Source organism: Takifugu flavidus, chromosome 5 (assembly GCF_003711565.1).
Source record: "Takifugu flavidus isolate HTHZ2018 chromosome 5, ASM371156v2, whole genome shotgun sequence".
NCBI lineage: Eukaryota > Metazoa > Chordata > Actinopteri > Tetraodontiformes > Tetraodontidae > Takifugu > Takifugu flavidus.
The window spans coordinates 14,161,324-14,180,897 of record NC_079524.1 but is presented as its reverse complement, the minus strand read 5'-3'; the positions used below and the strand labels follow the sequence as shown (position 1 = coordinate 14,180,897).

The 19,574-nt window shown below is 43.1% G+C and overlaps 1 protein-coding gene across 3 annotated transcripts in view; it reads left to right on the top strand.

The window, feature by feature from the left end:
- Nucleotides 1-1,094: 1,094 nt before the first annotated feature.
- adgra2 (adhesion G protein-coupled receptor A2) overlaps nt 1,095-19,574 on the top strand; it is a 51,744-nt gene continuing 33,264 nt past the window's right edge. For all 3 annotated transcript variants that reach the window (XM_057034194.1, XM_057034195.1, XM_057034193.1), the window contains exon 1: nt 1,095-1,999. In XM_057034194.1, the coding sequence (XP_056890174.1) occupies nt 1,695-1,999 (305 nt within the window). In that variant the 5' untranslated portion in view covers nt 1,095-1,694. The remainder of the gene's footprint in view (nt 2,000-19,574) is intronic.

Here is a 19,574-nt window from a genome sequence, read left to right as displayed (position 1 = left end):
TAATGTGTAGACTTAAACATGGCATTTTAAATGGAAGCTGTGCTTTCCAGATGAGATTTGGACCATAAGAGAGTCTGGGGGGGGGGAGCTTTTGTCAGCTCAGAAAAACATCCCTGTTTCAGTGCTGACCAGGCAACCATGCACCCTTTGTGCTTAATAACCGTGTGGGACTTCTCAACCCCCTTCATTGCACAGTATGAATGCAGAAATAGCAAACCTGGGCTCCACCGTCAGCCTCAGAGCACTGTGCACCATTATACTGCAATGCTCAGGTGCATGACTGAGTTTCCTTTGCAAAATTCTCCTTAACAAGAACTCTCCCGCTTCACCATTTCATATTTTGAAATGTTTCAGTCCCATTCTCCTGGGCCTCTTGCCTATCCAAAAGGTCTTTTTAAAGTACAAAATAAGAGGAATCTAGGTACGAACTTTGTGCACACACACACACACATTTTAATTATGTGTTTATTGAGGGGGACAGCCTAAATTTAAAAAAAAATGAGATTTTCCTCCGTGTAGAACCTTCATTGCATGAAACAGTGCACTATAGTGGGAAAAGAACGTTGGAATTTGTTGTTTTAGTACATTTATAAATGATACATGAATGTTGCTTTCCACACAAGGAATCCAGTAATTCCTGAACATTAAGATATGTTTTACATGCACAAAAAAGAAAAACAACTTCTCAAACATTGTCAAACAGAGTTGATGTACAGGATGAAAGCATTGATTCTTCTATTCCTGCTGACAGCTGCTGAGTTTTGTAGAACACTACCAGGTGGTAGAGTGAAGAAAATTATAAACGGTCTACTCACACACTAATGTCCCACATTACAATTTATTTTAGATATGAACGTCAGATTATAGTTTCACCAGATAGTGCATTTGGCATTTGCTTTAGTCCATCCCTTCTTTAAAATCCTACCTTATATCCATCTTCCTTGTGACGGGTAAAATACATGCTAGAAAAAACTTTCAAATGTGGTTCTAACGGTCTTCTATATTTTCTGGCACTCCAGATCTTTATTTGTGAATCGAAGCCATCTGGACCGGATGCGCTAGGACCGCGAGGACACGGACCGAAAAATGTGAAGGAGTAGGAGCACTTGGAGTAGCATATGCAGTGGGGAGCTGTTTCTTGGAGCGTTAGTGGCAAGAGATAAAACCGCTATATTTTGGGAACGACACAGGAGATGATCAAGACAAGCTCATTTCTGTCTGCCACAGTTTTATTTCCCTGTAAAACTGGAGGCAGGCGTCTGTGGAGAAAGCTCTGGGCTGGTCACACTTTCAAAAACGTTGGCGAGTAGCGGCACGAACGCGTAAAATGTTGAGATGATACTCTTTACCTATTCGTTAATACGTGCCAGTGTGACCATTCCGTTTTGGATACCGTCAATCGCTGGAATAACTTTCACTTAAAGTTAGGGCACTTCAAGGGAAGTTATCAAATACCATCGAAACGTTTTTTTTTTTTTTTTTTAATTTAAAAAAAAAGCCTGTCTGTCACTAGTGGGTCGTTTTGGATGGGCCATGACATAGCGGAAATGTTGGAACTTATTTCTACATATTCAGAAAATGACCAGATAATGAGAATTTAACTGCCCAACGGACTATTAATCTGCAGCGCGATCATTTCTGACCTCCTCGTCCTACTTAACGCCCCGCTGGAAGCTCCATGGTGGAGATATGGGATGACTGGTGGCGGCGATGCAGCTGAGGTGAGATTCAGCCGAAGGACAATGTATGGTCCCGGTTTTAGCTTTTGTTTGCTGTCGGAGCGTCTAGTACTGATGCTGCTTTTGCTGTTGTGCGCCACCGAGCCGAGGCTCTCCCAGCCTTGTCCCGGGTTCCTCGCCTCCTCTAGCGCCTGCAGTTGCACGGACGAGCTGTCCAAAGCGCATGGAATCCAGGCTGTGGGGAGAAGGGTCAGCTGCAGCAAAGAGGACCTGTTAGAGCCTCCCGAGGCCAGTCTGCTACCTGATGGGACCGTCAATCTGTGAGTTGAAAAAGTCCGACAAACTGTCTATCGCCTGTGGCTTGAAATATAACTGCTATCCCCACATTAGTATAAGATAATTTGAAACCAGTGTGATTTTTGTGAGCATCAATGGTTTTAACTGTGTAAGTTTGATGGTGTTCAGGAAACTCCAGATGGATGGTCATGAGTCTCTGCATGGATGCTTTGCTGTTTTGATAAGCCTTATTAGGCAAGATGTGCGTCTACTTTAACATTTTACTTTCTACTTTACATTCGAGGAATTAGTGTCTCCTCTGATAAGACTTTTTCAAGCTAGGGAAAGAAGAAATATGTTCAGATTTTTCTTTTTAATATTGTGAAAGGAAATGGATGAGGCCTTGACATGATTTAAATACATTTTAGCAACTTATTTACTTAATCTGGACAGAACATGAAAGGACATGGCTATGGGCCAAAAATAAGAAATCATTTTTTGATGGGGCAGTTATCAGCAGCATTTAACAGCTGGGAAGACAGCTGCCCTGAAGAACATACTGTTAATGACATTGCATTATTGTCCCCAAGACACAAATGGGAATGAATAATAAAGAACAATTCATGATTATGTGCCTTTCTGTATTGGGTTTATGAGGTATGGAAAGTGAAATTATGCCTCAGGAGAGCAAAAAAATATGCAAGTCAATAGGCTCTATGTGTTTTTCTTAATTAAGGCAGAATAAACATCTGGCAGGGGGTGGGGGAAGGTTGGTGGCAGTTGTCAAGGCCATTGTGCCAACAAACTCACTGAGATTTTTTTGTTCAGATGACTCACACATGAGGGCTTCTCTCAGTCCAAGAAACAAACAATTCCTCCTGTATTGTGCTATTTTTACATTTACCCTCCCTTGTATTTCTGATGTCTGAAAAGCTCATTTTCCCGAAGAGTGGGTTCCACAACCTACCATCATTGCTTCATGACATTTGTTCCAGATGTGTAACGTGAGAAGCTGGGCTGATATTATTGCTGACAAGCTTCTACCAGCCTCTCTGAAATGATCACCAAATGCAGCAGAGTGGACCTTTCCCCCATGCTCCAAAGTATTTCAGGCCATGACAGCTTGCCATGTCTTCTCAGGCACAGCCTGGAGGAAAAATTTCTTTTCTTAGTGCTGACCCTGCAGGTTTGAAGAACAGCAGGCCCAAGGCTTCCGGCACTGGCGGCTACGTCTAATGCAAGACAGCTGGCCTCTGAACATTCCATCGGAGGCCCCTCAGCCTCATGGGAAATCCAAATGGGGATTTGTTTATTAAAACTATTAGTTGGCTGTTTGTTGTTCCAGCCAACATTGAAGAAGCCACCATCTTTCCCTGGTATTTAATTATATCACCTCCTCCTTTAGGTGTGCTTATATATGGCAGCATAATCTCACATTCATAACGTCCATGATGATAGAAGTTTGGTTGGAGGCATTAGTTGCTGTCTTATGTATCAAACAAAGGTTGAAACAATCAGTGATCTGTAAAATAATATATGCATCCAGTTTGACCCTGTAATGATCTGACTAGCTGTCTAATTTTCCAGTTTGAACCAGGATCCATATTAGTATGAATGGTTTTAATCAACAGACCGTAATGTTAGGACGAAGTGATTACGGTAAGTCATGACACAGATTGTGGTAGTGAAGTATTTTGAAACCTGGTTGTCATTGAATTTAATTGATTAATTTTCATGAACTTTGTGAACTACATAATATTAGTGAATTAAACATTACATATGATGTTTTTTCCCTATTGTGGGGAGGGGAATGGCCCTTTTCCAGCTACATACGGGCAAAGGCAGGGTACATCCTTGCATTGACTTGGCAACTCGTGGCACGGCCCAATGTCAGCATTTGGGGGTTTGTACTTTGGCAGTACTCTGAATGAATCTCCCTTCCACAGCACTGGGGCTTGAATTAAGACCCCTTCACTTCTCAGCCCAGTCCCCTACAGACTGAGCTCCCAATAAACCATAGTCAAGCCACACATTTTAGACAGCTTTTTTAGACAGCTTATTTTTTAAGTACATTCTAGTTATAAAGTACATCTCCTTATTTTTTGGCCCCACTTTCCCTCTGTCATTAGATCTGCTGCTCTACAGTTCTTTTCCCTTCCCACCCCCTTTATCACAAGTTCATGGACACGCAGTAACTCTTAACCTAAATATTTAGTCGTCTTTGTAGGAAACTGCCATGTCCAAACTCCTTCCAGATGTGACCCAGTACAGACTTTTGTTTAGGCCTATTTATGTGCAGCTGTAGAGTTTTCCTTGGGAGAGAAAAAGCTGGATAGTGAGCAAAAAATCATGGAATTGTGAAAAAATAAATCTATCACCTCAAGTTGGACACAATTAAAGTAATGCAAAATTTAAAAAAAAAAGGCTGAAGCAAAGGTCATAGATATTACAAGTACGATGAACAAATGCAGAAAGAGAAAGAACACAGAACAAGAAAGGATGGAAGGGGGAAAAGAGAAGCTGGCTAGGCAAATCAGAGGGATGTGGCTGTGGACATTCGAAATCCTCCAGGCCCTGACTTACAGGTCTTCTGCTGAGAAGGAGGAGCTTCAGCACGCCATCGCTCAGTGTGTCCATTATTTTAGTGTGAAAAGGGGGAATTTGGTCATTTTGCTGGTGAGAAATGTACAATTGGCCACACTGGTTTATTTAGGGAAATAACCAGTAATCAGTGTGCAGTGGCAGTCTGTGTAGGAAGATTTTGCTGTCTGTATTACTGCGACTCTGTGACACTGTACCCTCTGCAAGATTGTTGTTGTCATTTATTTTAGTGACTTAGATTTTACAGTGAAGCATGCGCTGCTGTGCGTTCTCCACAAGTGCATGCTGGTCAGTCAGGTCGAGTTGTTTTGCTGACTCGTTGTCGAGGTTTTAAAATAAATAAAATCTTAACTTAAAATGACTAGTTGAGAGACTTCCACTTTATTCAAGGATTAATGTGTTTTAATGGTAGCCTCCTAATGTATTTGCTCTTCTTGCGTCAGATTAAAAGACTAAGACTAGTCTTTCGTTTGTCGGTTCCTGTTTATCATGACCCTTTTGGGGAAAATCTATTTTACAGTATTTTGCAATCATTAGTGTGTAATTGGCTGATTTTCATAGTAAAGTATTTTACATTTTCCATACATTATCAGCTTATTGAGAATGGGGCTATGTTTTTCTGTGTCATTAAGGCTTTCTCTTCCAAAATGGACCTCAGTTGGAAGGCACAAAACAGTAGCCTCAGTATCTCATTTAGAAGAGGGAAAAACAAAAGACAACAATGTTGGGAAGTAGTGTGGGAATTTAAAATCGGGTCCCTTTGGCTGAAATGTTAACAGAGAAATAAATAATTTGTTATTTGTCATTCATAATTTGACAACATGCAATTAAAGGCATGACACAACATTGTTCTGTGTAAGTTTGCAATACAATAATAAGAATCAAGCCAGTTTAGCAAATGCAACCGATAAAAACAGGACACAGTGTTGCAGTGTATATCAGCCAGAAGGTTTCTGGAATGTGCCACAGAACCCATCCAGTCAGTTCCATTCATTCCGTGTATTTATATTTTGCAATAACCTGACAAATTGTCCACTTGAAAGCAGGTAGGATAGACAGCCCAACTTCAAACCCATGATGAGATACATTAATTGAAAATGAATGAATGGCCAGTTTATGATGCTTTATGTTTCCTTAAGCTACGTCAACTGGCATTTGATTCACATCAAGGTCTTAAAATTGTACAAACCTTTAGTTAGTTGGTTGCTCTATGGCTTCAGAAACCTCCAAAAAAATCCCTTATTTTTTAAGCCTTAGTTTTGGTTCCATTTGGCAACACATTTGCTGCTGCTGTGGAAGGAAATCAAGTGTCAGATAGTGTCACTAGTTTGTGTATGGGACTTTTCAAGATGCGAGTATGCCAGCACCATCTTATCAGCTGGGAGAATTCCAGTAGAAAGGAAAGTGGCAGACCCCAATCATTCCTGCTGCAACAAGGTTTATTTATATGAAGAAAATTGCTGAGAGGAGGGGAATGGAGTGCCCCCTCCACACATGTAAGATTGGGGGAATGCTCAGAAATAAATCAAATAAGCAAACTCATGAGGACACTGGATACTTGTAGTTTTGTAATCCACTATAGCGCCTGCCAGTGCCACACACGTCATGGTCAAAGAACAGCCAACGTCTCATCTGTGGTGACTTTTAGTTAAAAAGACTGTAGTAGTTCCAAACCTGGCAAAAAACACAGGTGCACGTTATCCTTGTAAAATCCTCCAAGTGATGATCTTAGTTAGTTTTATCTTTCATTTTAGATTTTAATTTCTCCTCCTCTCTTCTCATCTTACTCCAAAAATGGCTGTTTCTTACTTCTAACCAGTGGTAATTTCCCTTGCCTTTCCCTCCCCAGCTTCAAAACCTCAAGATTAGAGTCTACAGCAAACAGATACAGATAGAGATAACAGATGCCTATAGTAGGAATGCCTCTGGCCTGTGTGTGTGTGTGTGTGTGTGTTGTGTGTGTGTGTGTGTGTGTGTGTGTGTGTGTGTGTGTGTGTGTGTGTGTGTGTGTGTGTGTTTATCAGCATGACATCATACATGGATTAGGTATGGAGAATAAAGACTAACAAAAATAACAAATTCAGTTAACTCAGTAATTGTGAAAGTTATGTAGGAAAATAAAAAACTCATTTTTGACACAATTTTTTCAAATAAAGCAATCAAGACAAGATAGTAGTGTGGAATTTAATGGTCAGCTCCATCAAATTAGCATTTTTGGCATAAAAATGTGCAAATTGCTAATATTATAATATAAAAAAAAATCATTTTCTTGTCATCTTGTCAGATTAAATGTACTATGTGAGTTAAACTGCAGTAATAATTAAATGCAAACACTAGTCACAAAACTTAATTGGTTGTACAATTCTTTTTTGATCTGTTCCATATTCTCTTGTTGGAGGAAGGAATACTTATAATTTTTTTTTAAGTTAGTTTAGTTAATTCACCATTGAATCGTCAATTGTGCATTAAAATGGTTACGTAAACCAGCCAGTGAGAGTTCATAATTTATCATTACACATAAAACCACAAGACATTTTAATGCATTATGTCAGATATTTTATATAATGCTCTGTTTGCATGTCTGAACTGGAAAGAAGATGTGGTACAAACGCTCAAGTAAAACCTTCAATTTAAAGCACACCTGTCTGATCATCATGTAAATTAAAACTGAAACAGAAGACACAACCGTCTGATACCTTCATTAGAGTATCTAGGCCACAGAATTTAGCCAGCCTTTTGTATGAGAAGAGAACAGAGATTAATTATGAAACAGAACAATTAGACAATGTAAGCCACAGTGCAGTGTAACACAGTGCATTCCTCTCACAACTCAACAAGGACTAAATTGCTTCAATAAAGTGTGTAAACACTTTAGACAGTGATAAAACTAACTATTGTGTTCTTGTTCTCTACCTATAAAACTTTACATTTGACATTTCTTGATTTAACTGTAAATATTGCAGTAATTTATTGGAGTATCAACATTTGGTGGTGTATAAGCCAATTTTCTGAATTTTCTCAAGTTCACAAGTTGTGCATCTTTTGCTGACTGATGCACAGGTGGCAGTGCACATATACACACCGATTAATCATCTGTCTTCAGTGGCAGATTTTCCCCAGTGCACAGTGTTTAATGTGTGCATGTGCACAAGACTATTTGCCTCTGCATGTGGAAAGGGTGGGCATGGCCTCAATTTTAAATATGGGATTGTTTCCTACCCTTCTAATTAGAGACATTCAAAATACTCAGCTTTAATTTTAAATCAGCTTTTGGCTGAGCTCTACACACATACACACAGAGTATGTGTGCCAAAGGACTGTACATGCTTGAAGCTATAATGTAGAACAGTGCATCAAATAGTGACTTATGTTTGGGTGTTTAGTGATTTATGTTTGAGCTATACACTAAACGTGTGTGTGTGTGTGTGTGTATATATATATATATATATATATATATATATATATATATAAAAAATCTCTTCCTCGCCCTCCTGGGCGGTGCCTCCTTCCTTCAGACTCGGGTTCTTTACCAGAGACCTCGGAGTCTGAGGGTTCTGTGCAGGATCTTAGCTGTTCCTAGGACTGCACACTTCTGGACAGAGATCTCTGGTGTGGTTCCTGGTATCTGTTGGAGCCATCTACTCAGGTTGGGTGTTACTGCCCCTAGTGTCCCGATCACCACTGGGACCACTGTTGCCTTCATGCCCCACATTCTCTCCATCTCCTCCTTCAGCCCTTGGTACTTCTCCAGCTTCTCGTGTTCCTTCTTCCTGATGTTGCTATCACTCGGGATTGCTACATCTATCACCACCACTGTCTTCCGGTGTTTATCCACCGCCACTATGTCAGGCTGGTTGGCCACCATCTTGTCAGTCTGGATCTGGAAGTCCCACAGGATCTTGGTTTGCCTGTGGGATCCCCAGGTATTTGTAACTGTCCTGCACATCTGTGATGTTCCCTTCAGGTAGTTCAACCCCGTCAGTTGCGATCACCTTTCCCCTTCTAGATATCATCCGCCCACATTTGTCTAGCCCGAATGACATCCCGATGTCTTTGCTGTAGATCCTAGTGAGGTGAATCAGGGAGTCGAAGTCATGCTCGTTCTTGGCATACAGCTTGAGTGTAGTGTAATGTAGTGTAGTGGCATACAGTCCATGTAGAGGAGGTGGCTGACGGTTGTTCCACTTTGGAACTGGTACCCATAGCCACTCTTGGTGATGATCTGGCTGAGGGGGTTTAGGCCTATTCCGAACAGCAGGGGGGACAGAGCATCTCCTTGATATATGCCACATCTGATACTCACCTGCACAATTGGCTTTCAGTTGGCCTCCAGAGTCATGTTCAACAGCTTCATGGAGTTCTGGATGAACTCTCTTAGTATCCTGTTGATGTTATACACCTTTAGGCACTCTAGTATCCATGTGTGCGGCATTGAGTCATAGGCTTTCTTGTAATCAATCCAGGCAGTGCACAGGTTGGTGTGCCGCATCCTACAGTCCTGGGCGATTGCCCTGTCGACCAGTAGCTGGTGCTTGGCACCTCTGGTGTTGTTCCCTATGCCTTTCTGTGCTCTGCTTATGTATTGATCCATGTGCCTTCTGAGCTTAGCCGCTATGACGCCTGATAGGAGCTTCCATGTGGTGCTGAGGCAGGTTATGGGCCGGTAGTTGGGCGGTATTGTGCCCTTCTGGGGGTCCTTCATTATGAGGACTGTCCGGCCTTGGGTTAGCCACTCTGGGTGGTCCCCTGATGTTAGCAGCTGGTTCATTTGTGCTGCCAGGCGTTCATGGAGTGCAGTCAGCTTCTTAAGCCAGTAGGCGTGGATCTTATCGGGCCCTGGCGCTGTCCAGCTCTTCATTTTGGACACTCTTGTTTGGATGTCTGCTGAGGTGATGACTACTGGGTCGTGTTCTGGGAGTTGGCTGTGTTCAGTCTGTAGGTCTTGCAGCCATCGGGCAGTAGTGTTATGCGTTGCCTCTTTCTCCCAGATACTCTTCCAGTATTGTTCCGTCTCAGCCCTGGGGGGGGGGGCTGTTGTCATCTTGTTGCCCTGCCATTGAGAGTAGACCTTTGCTGGGTTAGTGGAGAACACCCTGTTTATTCTCCTTTCCTCTACTTCTCTTGTGTACCTCTTTAGTCGGGTAGCCAGGGCTGTGAGCCTTTGCTTAGCAGTCTCCAGTACCTCAGGTATGGACAGTTTGTTGTACTTCTTGGGCTGCTATGTCCTTAGATTCACGCCTCTACTCAGCTCTGTTAGGAGGCTGACTTCTCTCCCTGTTGCCATGATTTTTGCCTCTAGCTTTCTCCTCCATGGGGCCATTTACTCCTTATGGCTATTCATGCTCTTCATCTAATAGCCAAGCATCTGTAGGATTACCGTTGCCACTGCATACATCAGCTGATTGGTCTCAGTGATGGTCATGGTAGGGATGGTTGACAGCGCCATGTTCAAGTCTTCGAGTAGAGATTTGTCTGGTACTTCGTGTATTAGCCTTGGCAGGGAGGTAGTTGGGTTCCCCCAGGACTCCATGATTCTCTCTCTCAGGTCAGCTGCCCTTGACCCGATTCCGTCTGTCATTGGGGCTGTGTACCCAATCTCGATATTGGGGGGGTGAAGATAAAATCACTAGCTGTGATAGCAGCTTCTTATTGCGGATATTCAAACACTGAGCAAAAAGCCGCTTCTTAGTCAGTGGGGACGTGGGGTTTCGAAGTACCCATCTCTCCCACATCCTCTGCATGTACCCTCTCTCGCTGGGGTTACTCCCGTAGTAACAATCCATTAGTACCATGTTCTCTGCCCTGCTCCATGAATGCCTTGTTCCAGTAGCCAATTTGACATCAGGTGGCCCTGGTTCCCTGACCCCTGACGCGGACCTTGTTGACCCGGGCGACGTCCAAGCCGGTATGACTCTATCAGTTAATGTTCCGCTCATACCGAGGTGTAGGCATATATGCGTAAGGAGCCTCGCCTGGATTCGAACCGACAACCTTCCGCACCAAAGTCAGTGGCGTAATATATATATATATATGTGTGTGTGTGTGTATGTATGTATATATATGTGTGTGTGTGTGTGTGTGTGTGTGTGTGTGTATGTATATATGTGTATATATATATATATATATATATATATATATATAATATATATATATATATATATATATACGTGTAATCAGATACCCTGCTGGCATAATACCCTGGCCACTGGAAGAGATACAAGCCACTGACCTCAAGACAAAGAAGCTACTCACCATGCACGGAGGGTTTCACCCTAAGTCCAGTGTCCTGAGGCTGTACACAAAGCGAAAGGAAGGGGGCCGAGGACTAGTAAGTGTCCGAACTACTGTCCAGGAGGAAACAACAAGCCTCCAAGAATACATCAAGAAGATGGCCCCCACTGACGCACTGCTGAGTGAATGCCTCAGGCAACAAAAGCCCACCAAGGAGGAGGAACCTGAGGGGCTATCATGGAAGGACAAGCCCATGCATGGAATGTACCACCGACAAATTGAGGAAGTGGCTGATATCGAGAAAACATACCAGTGGCTGACAAAGGCCGGACTGAAAGACAGCACAGAGGCTCTACTCCTGGCTGCACAAGAACAGGCCCTGAGCACCAGAACAATAGAGGCCAGGGTCTACCATACCAGACAAGATCCCAGGTACAGACTGTGTGGAGATGCCCCTGAGACAGTCCAGCACATCACAGCAGGGTGCAAGATGCTGACAGGCAAGGCATACATGGAACGGCATAACCAGGTGGCTGGCATAGTATACAGGAACATCTGCACTGAGTATGGGCTGGAGGTCCCAGGGACCAGGTGGGAGACACCTCCGAAAGTGGTGGAGAACAAGCAGGCCAAGATCCTGTGGGACTTCCAGATCCAGACTGACAAGATGGTGGTGGCCAACCAGCCTGACATAGTGGTGGTGGATAAACACCGGAAGACAGTGGTGGTGATAGATGTAGCAATCCCGAGTGATAGCAACATCAGGAAGAAGGAACACGAGAAGCTGGAGAAGTACCAAGGGCTGAAGGAGGAGATGGAGAGAATGTGGGGCATGAAGGCAACAGTGGTCCCAGTGGTGATCGGGACACTAGAGGCAGTAACACCCAACCTGAGTACATGGCTCCAACAGATACCAGGAACCACACCAGAGATCTCTGTCCAGAAGAGCGCAGTCCTAGGAACAGCTAAGATCCTGCGCAGAACCCTCAGACTCCCAGGCCTCTGGTAGAGGACCCGAGTCTGAAGGAAGGAGGCACCGCCCAGGAGGGCGAGGAGGAGATTTTTAAATTTTTTTATATATATATATATTTATATATATATATATACGTATATATATATACACACACATGTATATGTGTAAGAACATGCGTAAACCTGCAACTACAAGTCCCAACACAACCATACAGATTCCCTACATGCTCTCATTTATATATCACTTTAGCGCTACAAACCATACTTTAATGTTGCCTCTTTCGCCACAGTCTCTCTATCTAATGGCTACTTTAAACAATCAGGGGTGTCCGAATCATTTCAGAACAATATTTTTAGCATGTAATTATATGTTTACTCATTCTCAATTTGAAAATGCAGCCTTGAAAGGATTAGCTTTTTGGATGGATCCCACGCTGGCTAGTCACAAAAAGTACATTTTGCAACAAAGATGACACAATTACCTCCCAATGTGATAAAGTCTAGTCTCTTGTGAAGTATAGGCAGAGTTCAGGAAGAAGCAAGGCAGAAAGAGTTGACTCATGCGAATATTCACCTATGTGTAAACATTCTATACAATTATAGTGACACAGAAAGGCCTGTGTGATATTATCACTTATTATTATATATTGTTATTATTATTATTATTATTGTTGTTGTTGTTGTTGTTATATGTTCATCAGCTGTCACACTTTTCCTGTAGTGTCAACTCATTTTCCAGAGTTTATAAATATATTAAAGCCACACTTAGCTTTCCAAGCCTTTGACAGTAAGTCCTGATACTATTTTTCAGCGCATATCAACTTAGACTTATCACTTGAACATTACATTGTTTTCTTGGCTTTTTGACCCACATATTCTGCCTAATTTAGCAATGAATTGGGAAACCTGCTGTGAAAATACCTTTTGTCTGCTTTTTCCTGGAAAGCATGTTAAAAGCTGATAGCAAAGTACTTGAGTTATATTGGTTTGATTAACTACTACAGCAGTACAGCTAAACCATAGCTAACAATACACTTTTTAGCATTGTTTATTAGAAAAGCTTTATTGGATATTTTTTTTACGTTTTACTTCACTACCCAAGAAACAAGTTATTTCTACATACAAATTTCAATGCACTAATGCACATACAGGTAATCTAATTTTTCAGATTCCCCCAGCCCCACATAACCGCCCATCTTTTTTTAAAATTGAATGTACGGTGTATGTGTTTAATCTTCTCCTTTCTTACCTTTCTTGAGCTCTATCTTCCCTCCCCCTCCTCTTTATTCAGAGGGTCCACGCATTTGAGCCTGGTCCTGTTTGAGGGTTTTTTTTCCTGTTGAAGGGATTTTTGTGATTTTTGACACTGTCACTTCAGTGTCAAGGAACACTGGTGGTCAGCCTCATTGGTGGTCAGCCTCTGGGTATCTGTAAAGCACCTACACACAGTCATGATTATAACAGATGCTATATAAATAGAGGTAAACTGAACTGAGTCAATTATAATCTGATATAAGTGAAACTGCAAACTGAGGTGATGTCCAGCGACAATTGGTTCCAGAATTTTGAAATGAAAAATGTTCTGCTTCAGACTTTGATTTGGCAGAAAATCAACAAGAAGCACCTGGCCAGCAGATCAGTTAAATTTTATGGTTACAAATTTAGCCACTTCACAAAAACAGAAAATGTTATTTAAATCATGCCACTCATGTCATGTGCAGAGAAAAGCAGGTTTCACGGAGCATATTTTTTTCTTCTACTTTGCCATCTCCAATAAAAAGAAATTAAAATATAAAAAATGCAAGTAAAAATCTACAGTTGTATGATTACTGTAGATTTTGTCATCATCTGAAGGCATGAATATATGCGTTTACCTCTTAATGAGACCAACATGGCTTTGGGAAATGTGCGCGACACAATTAATCAACTGGTGAATGCAAACTGACGATTACAACAACTGGCAACTATAAAGCAGCTGACTAGCTTTGTTTAGCTTTAGCTTATCTCAGCATAGCATAGGGAATTGCAGCCAGATAATTTTGTGATTCCAATGTGGTATGGTGGCATGGACCGGCCACTGCAGAAATGAGGTGAGCAGCAGTTCTACTTTCAAGATGCAAGATGTGTTGCCCAGTGTTAGCTAGCAGTGCTGACACCTTGACTGAACCATATCATATAAGGAGTGGGGAGGGAAGCAGACCATGGCTGACTAGATTTGTTTATTTATTTCTTGCCAAAAACAACACTAATATAAAGACAAAAAATTAGTTTATTAGTACTGTACGATGCAGAAATGTTTACTGTGACAGGTTAAAAATATTCAGATTTACTTTCCACTAATGTTTTATTCTCTGTGGCCCCTGTCATTCATGGGCCCAGTACACCTGTACTGGAGTTTTGTTGTCTTAATATTGTGCAATATAAACTTACTTTCTGATCAACGTTTTGTGGCTTTTCATTTAAAAACATATCCAGTGTGTTTTTGGGATAAAAACTTCCATGACATATGAAAGAGCAGAAGAACATGTTCATTCTTACTTGGTCACTTTCTTACAACATTGCTTGAAGTATTACTTAACACACATACGCAATTTGAAATAAATAATTTTAAAGACATTTAAACCTTGCGACTAACCGAATTTAGAGAGAAATAAAAGTCAGACGTTGATTGTGGATCAATCAAATAATACAAAGCGTGGATGAAGAGAGCCCATGAAAGACAAAATAATTAAAGAGACCATAAACCTAATGCCATACCAATGTTATAGACTCTCGGTCCACATAGCCATAAGATTAATGGTGTGGTACAATTGATACAATGCTATATGTTTTAGATCAACAGAATTGATGGTAAATATTATGGTGACGTTATCTTACTTGATGAAATGTTTTTTCTGCTCTTTCTAATACTGGATAGTTTGTTTATCTTGAGAATATTCTCTGCAGACCTAAGGTCATCAGCAGCAGATCTAACAACCTCTGTAATGAAGTTACTAGTCATTCTCCTTGTCTCTCTTAACTGTTCTGTAGTCTCGCTCAGAAACCACATTGCCTCCACTGTCACTAGCCTCAAGACACTGTTCCAGCTGTCTTTTGGCTGGCCAGGAAGTCCACTCTCCATAACCCTTGAACTCTGAAACTGGGCTCTGAATAAACAACTAATTGACTGGGTTTCCTGTTTAGCCTAATAGGAATGCCGAGTATTTCTGGCTGTTTACAGTCTTGAGCCTCTCTCCCTTTCTTTGACTCTATGTTTTGTTTATAAAAGAACAATGTGCTTTGCAACAACTGTGCTTCAACATATTAGGCTTTGGAGATTTTTCGGTAGTGATCAGATGCTTTAACTCTGCCTGTTTTAAAAGTGTCTATTTGTCTGTGGGAAGGGTTCACTTCACTGTTTTTTTTTTTTGCCTTTGCTTATTTGTGAAATTCGATTTTCAAGTTTATATGTATAGCAGCATAAAAGCTTATTGTAATTTTGTCTGATGAAAGGCATTGACCTGAGCCAACACAGCAGTACTGCAATATCAAAACCATTCATGTGCAGAACATGTGGGAACATTGGAACATCTGTTGAAAGAAAGAATTGTGTCATCATGCAAACTGTTCACATTAGAAAATCTGCAGAATAAAAAAATACGCTGACGAGCGTAGTCCAGAATATATTATTTGTATCAAAACTGTTAAGTAAATGGATAGTTGTCATATGTGACTTTCTCCTCTCTAAATTCTAAACTCTTCAGTAGTAATTTTGAATAGTAATAATGAGTAGTAACCAGAAAGTAGTAGTATTTAGCAGTAATCAGTTACTGTTTTATTTGCATCTTAAAATCAATCACATATAGCTGTCAAATAATTAAAATTGGAATCATTAAGTTCAGGGGATTTTACTGAGGTGTTTAGACACCTGAGGCCGATGATGTTGCCCAAAATCTTGAATGGAAAACTTTTATACGCAACTTATCTTGAGTTTGTAAAAGTCATTTGGTGTCCCTTCAAGCCTAGACTAGATGATTCAATCAAGACAGTGAGCTTGAAGGTACAAAGCTGAAGGTGGGGTTTTTATTGATGTGGAAAGAAACTGGGGGTCGATTGCTTCCACATAATCTGAGTTTAACGCCAGATCCCACAGACACTCAGCTAAGCTCACTTTTTAATGAGAAACACCCAGTGGTGCAGACCCTTTAGGCCCTTATAGCACTGAAGTGATAGCAGGCTGTTGCTAGAGCGCAGCATAAGCCATGCCAAACAAACAAGATTGAGACTGAAAAAGTCAACCTACATTTCAAGATCAAAACACTTTTCTGCATTTTTTTTCAACTTGTTTTTAATAATTTTCAATCATAACATACAAAAATGGCACAAAAGTAGAACTCACTAACAATGGCACATACACACACAATTAATTAATTAAAATATTAATAAAATAAACCAAAAATTGTCACACGCAATAGCCTTATAAATACGTATCATCGATTACTGCAGGGGTGGACAAATTCAATCCTTCAGGGCCAGATTCAAGCCAGACTTTCTGTCCTACAGGTAGACAATGCTTTCACCTGGGGTTCCATTAACCTTGGTGAAAGTGGTTTCTGCCTGATAAGACACAAAACCCAGCTTGAATCCAACCCTCAAGGACTGGATTTGCCCTCCCCTGTCCTAGAATCATGACAGCAGGGATGGGCAAGTCCAATGCAGGAAGGCTGGATTCCAGCCAGGGTTTGCATCCTACCAGGAAGAAACTGCTTTCGCCAAATGAGGCAGAACCCCAGGTAAAACTGAACTTGTGTGCCTATAGGATAGAAAACCCGGTGTGGATCTAGCCCTGCATTAGTCTCTCTCTATTAGAGCAACCATCCTCCTGCCTGCAGGAGGCCAAAGTTGATCTTGTTGTCAAAGTTGTCTTACATATAGAGTTAACAGAAAAGCCTTTCAGGTATATCCCTAAGATACAGCGTTTTGGAAAGCAGTATCTGTAATTTTACTTAGAGTGCGAACAACCATTTTCCAAAAAGATATGAATTTAGGACATTCCCATTTAAAATGAATCAGAGTACCCTTCTTTTCACAAGTATCTGGAGTCCCAGAGGACCATTTGTTAAGTTTCCGAGGGGTTATCTATGTCTCCATCATCATCAATACATGATTAATCTTAACTTGATTGAACTAATGCTTTGCACTTTATACTGACATTAACCAGGCCACCCTTGCGCAGTCAGTCCAAAATGCAGCTGCTCACCTTTAAAAAGGCCCCTATCCTGCCCCCCTTTACTGATTTCTTGTTTCTTTTAATTCTGGTAAATTTTAAATGTCCATCCATCCATCCATCCATCCATCCATCCATCCATCCATCCTCTACCGCTTATCCGGGTCGGGTCGCGGGGGCAGCAGCCTAAGCAGAGAGGCCCAGACTTCCCTCTCCCCAGCTACTTCTTCCAGCTCGTCCGGGGGGGATCCCCAGGCATTCCCAGACCATTCGAGAGACATAGTCTCTCCAATGTGTCCTGGGTCTTCCCGGGGGCCTCCTACCGGAGGGACATGCCCTGAACACCTCACCAGGGAGGCGTCCAGGGGGCATCCTAAACTAGATGCCCAAGCCACCTCATCTGGCTCCTCTCAACGCGGAGGAGCAGCGGCTCTACTCCGAGCTCCTCCCAGATGGCGGAGCTTCTCACCCTATCTCTAAGGGAGAGCCCAGACACCCTACGGAGGATGCTCATTTCAGCCGCTTGTACCCGTGATCTTCTTCTTTCAGTCATTACCCAAAGCTCATGACCATAGGTGAGGGTAGGAACGAAGATTGACCGGTAAATCGAGAGCTTTGCCTTTTGGCTCAGCTCTCTCTTTACCACCAAGCCAGATCCCCTCAACACCATGACTGCACCTAGAAATTCTGTCCCTAAAAGTTATGAACAGAATCGGTGACAAAGGGCAGCCCTGGCGAAGACCAACCCTCACTGGAAACGAGTTCGACTTACTGCCAGCAATGCGGACCAAGCTCTGACACCGATCGTACAGGGAGAAGACGGCCCGTAACAGGGGGCCCGACATCCCATACTCTTGGAGGACACCCCACAGGACCCCCCGAGGGACACAGTCGAATGTCTTCTCCAAGTCTACAAAACACATGTGGACTGGTTGGGAAAACTCCCATGCACCTTCAAAGACCCTGCTGAGGGTGTGGAGCTGGTCCACCGTTCCACGGCCAGGAAGAAAACCACATTGCACATCCTGAATCCGAGGTTCGACTATCCGGCGGACCCTCCTCTCCAGTACCCCTGAATAGACCTTACCAGGGAGGCTGAGGAGTGTGATCCCCCTATAGTTGGAACACACCCTCCGGTCCCCCTTCTTAAAAAGGGGGACTACCACCCCGGTCTGCCAATCCAGTGGCACCGCCCCAATGTCCACGCGATGTTGCAGAGTCGTGTCAACCATGACAGCCCTACAACATCCAGTGCCTTAAGGAACTCTGGGCGGATCTCATCCACCCTGCCACCGAGGAGTTTTTTGACTACCTTGATAACTTCAGCCCTGGAGATACGGGAGCTTGTCCCCAGGCCCCCAGGCCCTGCTTCCTCACTGGAAGTCACGTTGGTGGGATTAAAGAGGTCTTCAAAGTATTCCTTCACCGATCCACAACATCCCGAGTTAAAGTCAGCAGCACACCATCGCCACTATACACAGTATTGACAGTGCACTGCTCCCCCTTCCTCAGTCGCCGGATGGTGGTCCAGAACCTTTTCGAAGCCGTCCAGAAGTCGTTCTCCATGGCCTCATTGAACTCTTCCCATGCCCGGGTCTTTGCCTCGGCAACCGCCGTAATTGCACTCCGCTTGGCCTACTGGTACCTATCTGCTGCCTCAGGAGTCCCACAGGCCAGTAAGGCCCGATACGACTCCTTCTTCAGCCTGACGGCATCCCTCACCACTAGTGTCCACCAGCGGGTTCGGGCATTGCCACCACGACAGGCACCAACCACCTTGCGACCACAGCATTGGTCAGCCGCCTCAACAATGGAGGCACGGAACATGGTCCACTCGGACTCAAAGTCCCCCGCCTTCCCCGGGACATGGTCAAAGCTCTCCTGGAGGTGTGAGTTGAAGCTCCTTCTGACAGGAGACTCTGCCAGACTCTGTCTGTAGGGCATCCTCCCCCACCATCGGAGCCAATTCACCACCAGATGGTGATCAGTTGACAGCTCTGCCCCTCTCTTCACCCGGGTGTCCATAACATCCGGCCGCAAATCCGATGACATGACCACAATGTCGATCATCGATCTGCGGCCTAAGGCATCCTGGTGCCAAGTGCTCATGTGGACACCTTTATGCCTGAACAAGGTGTTTGTTATGGACAATCTGAGACGAGCACAGAAGACCAATAACAAAACACCACTCTGGTTCAGATAAGGGGTCCGTTCTTCCCAATCACACCTCTCCAGGTCACACTGTTGCTGCCAACATGAGCATTGAAGTCACCCAGGAGGACGAGGGAGCCCCCAGAAGGAGCACTCTCCAGCACTCCCTCTAAAGACTCCAAAAAGGGTGGATACGCTGAACTGCTGTTTGGGCCTATGGCAGTCAGGATCCGTCCCCCCACCCGAAGGCGAAGGGAGGCTACCCTCTTATCCATCGAAGTAAACTCCAATATACAGGCACTGAGCCGGGGAGCAACGAGGATTGCCAACCTTGCCCGTCGCCTCTCACCATTGGCAACTCCAGAGTGGTCGAGAGTCCAACCCCTCTCGAGAAGACTGGTTCTAGAGTCCTTGCTATGCATTGAGGTGAGGCCGACTATATCTAGTTGGAACTTCTC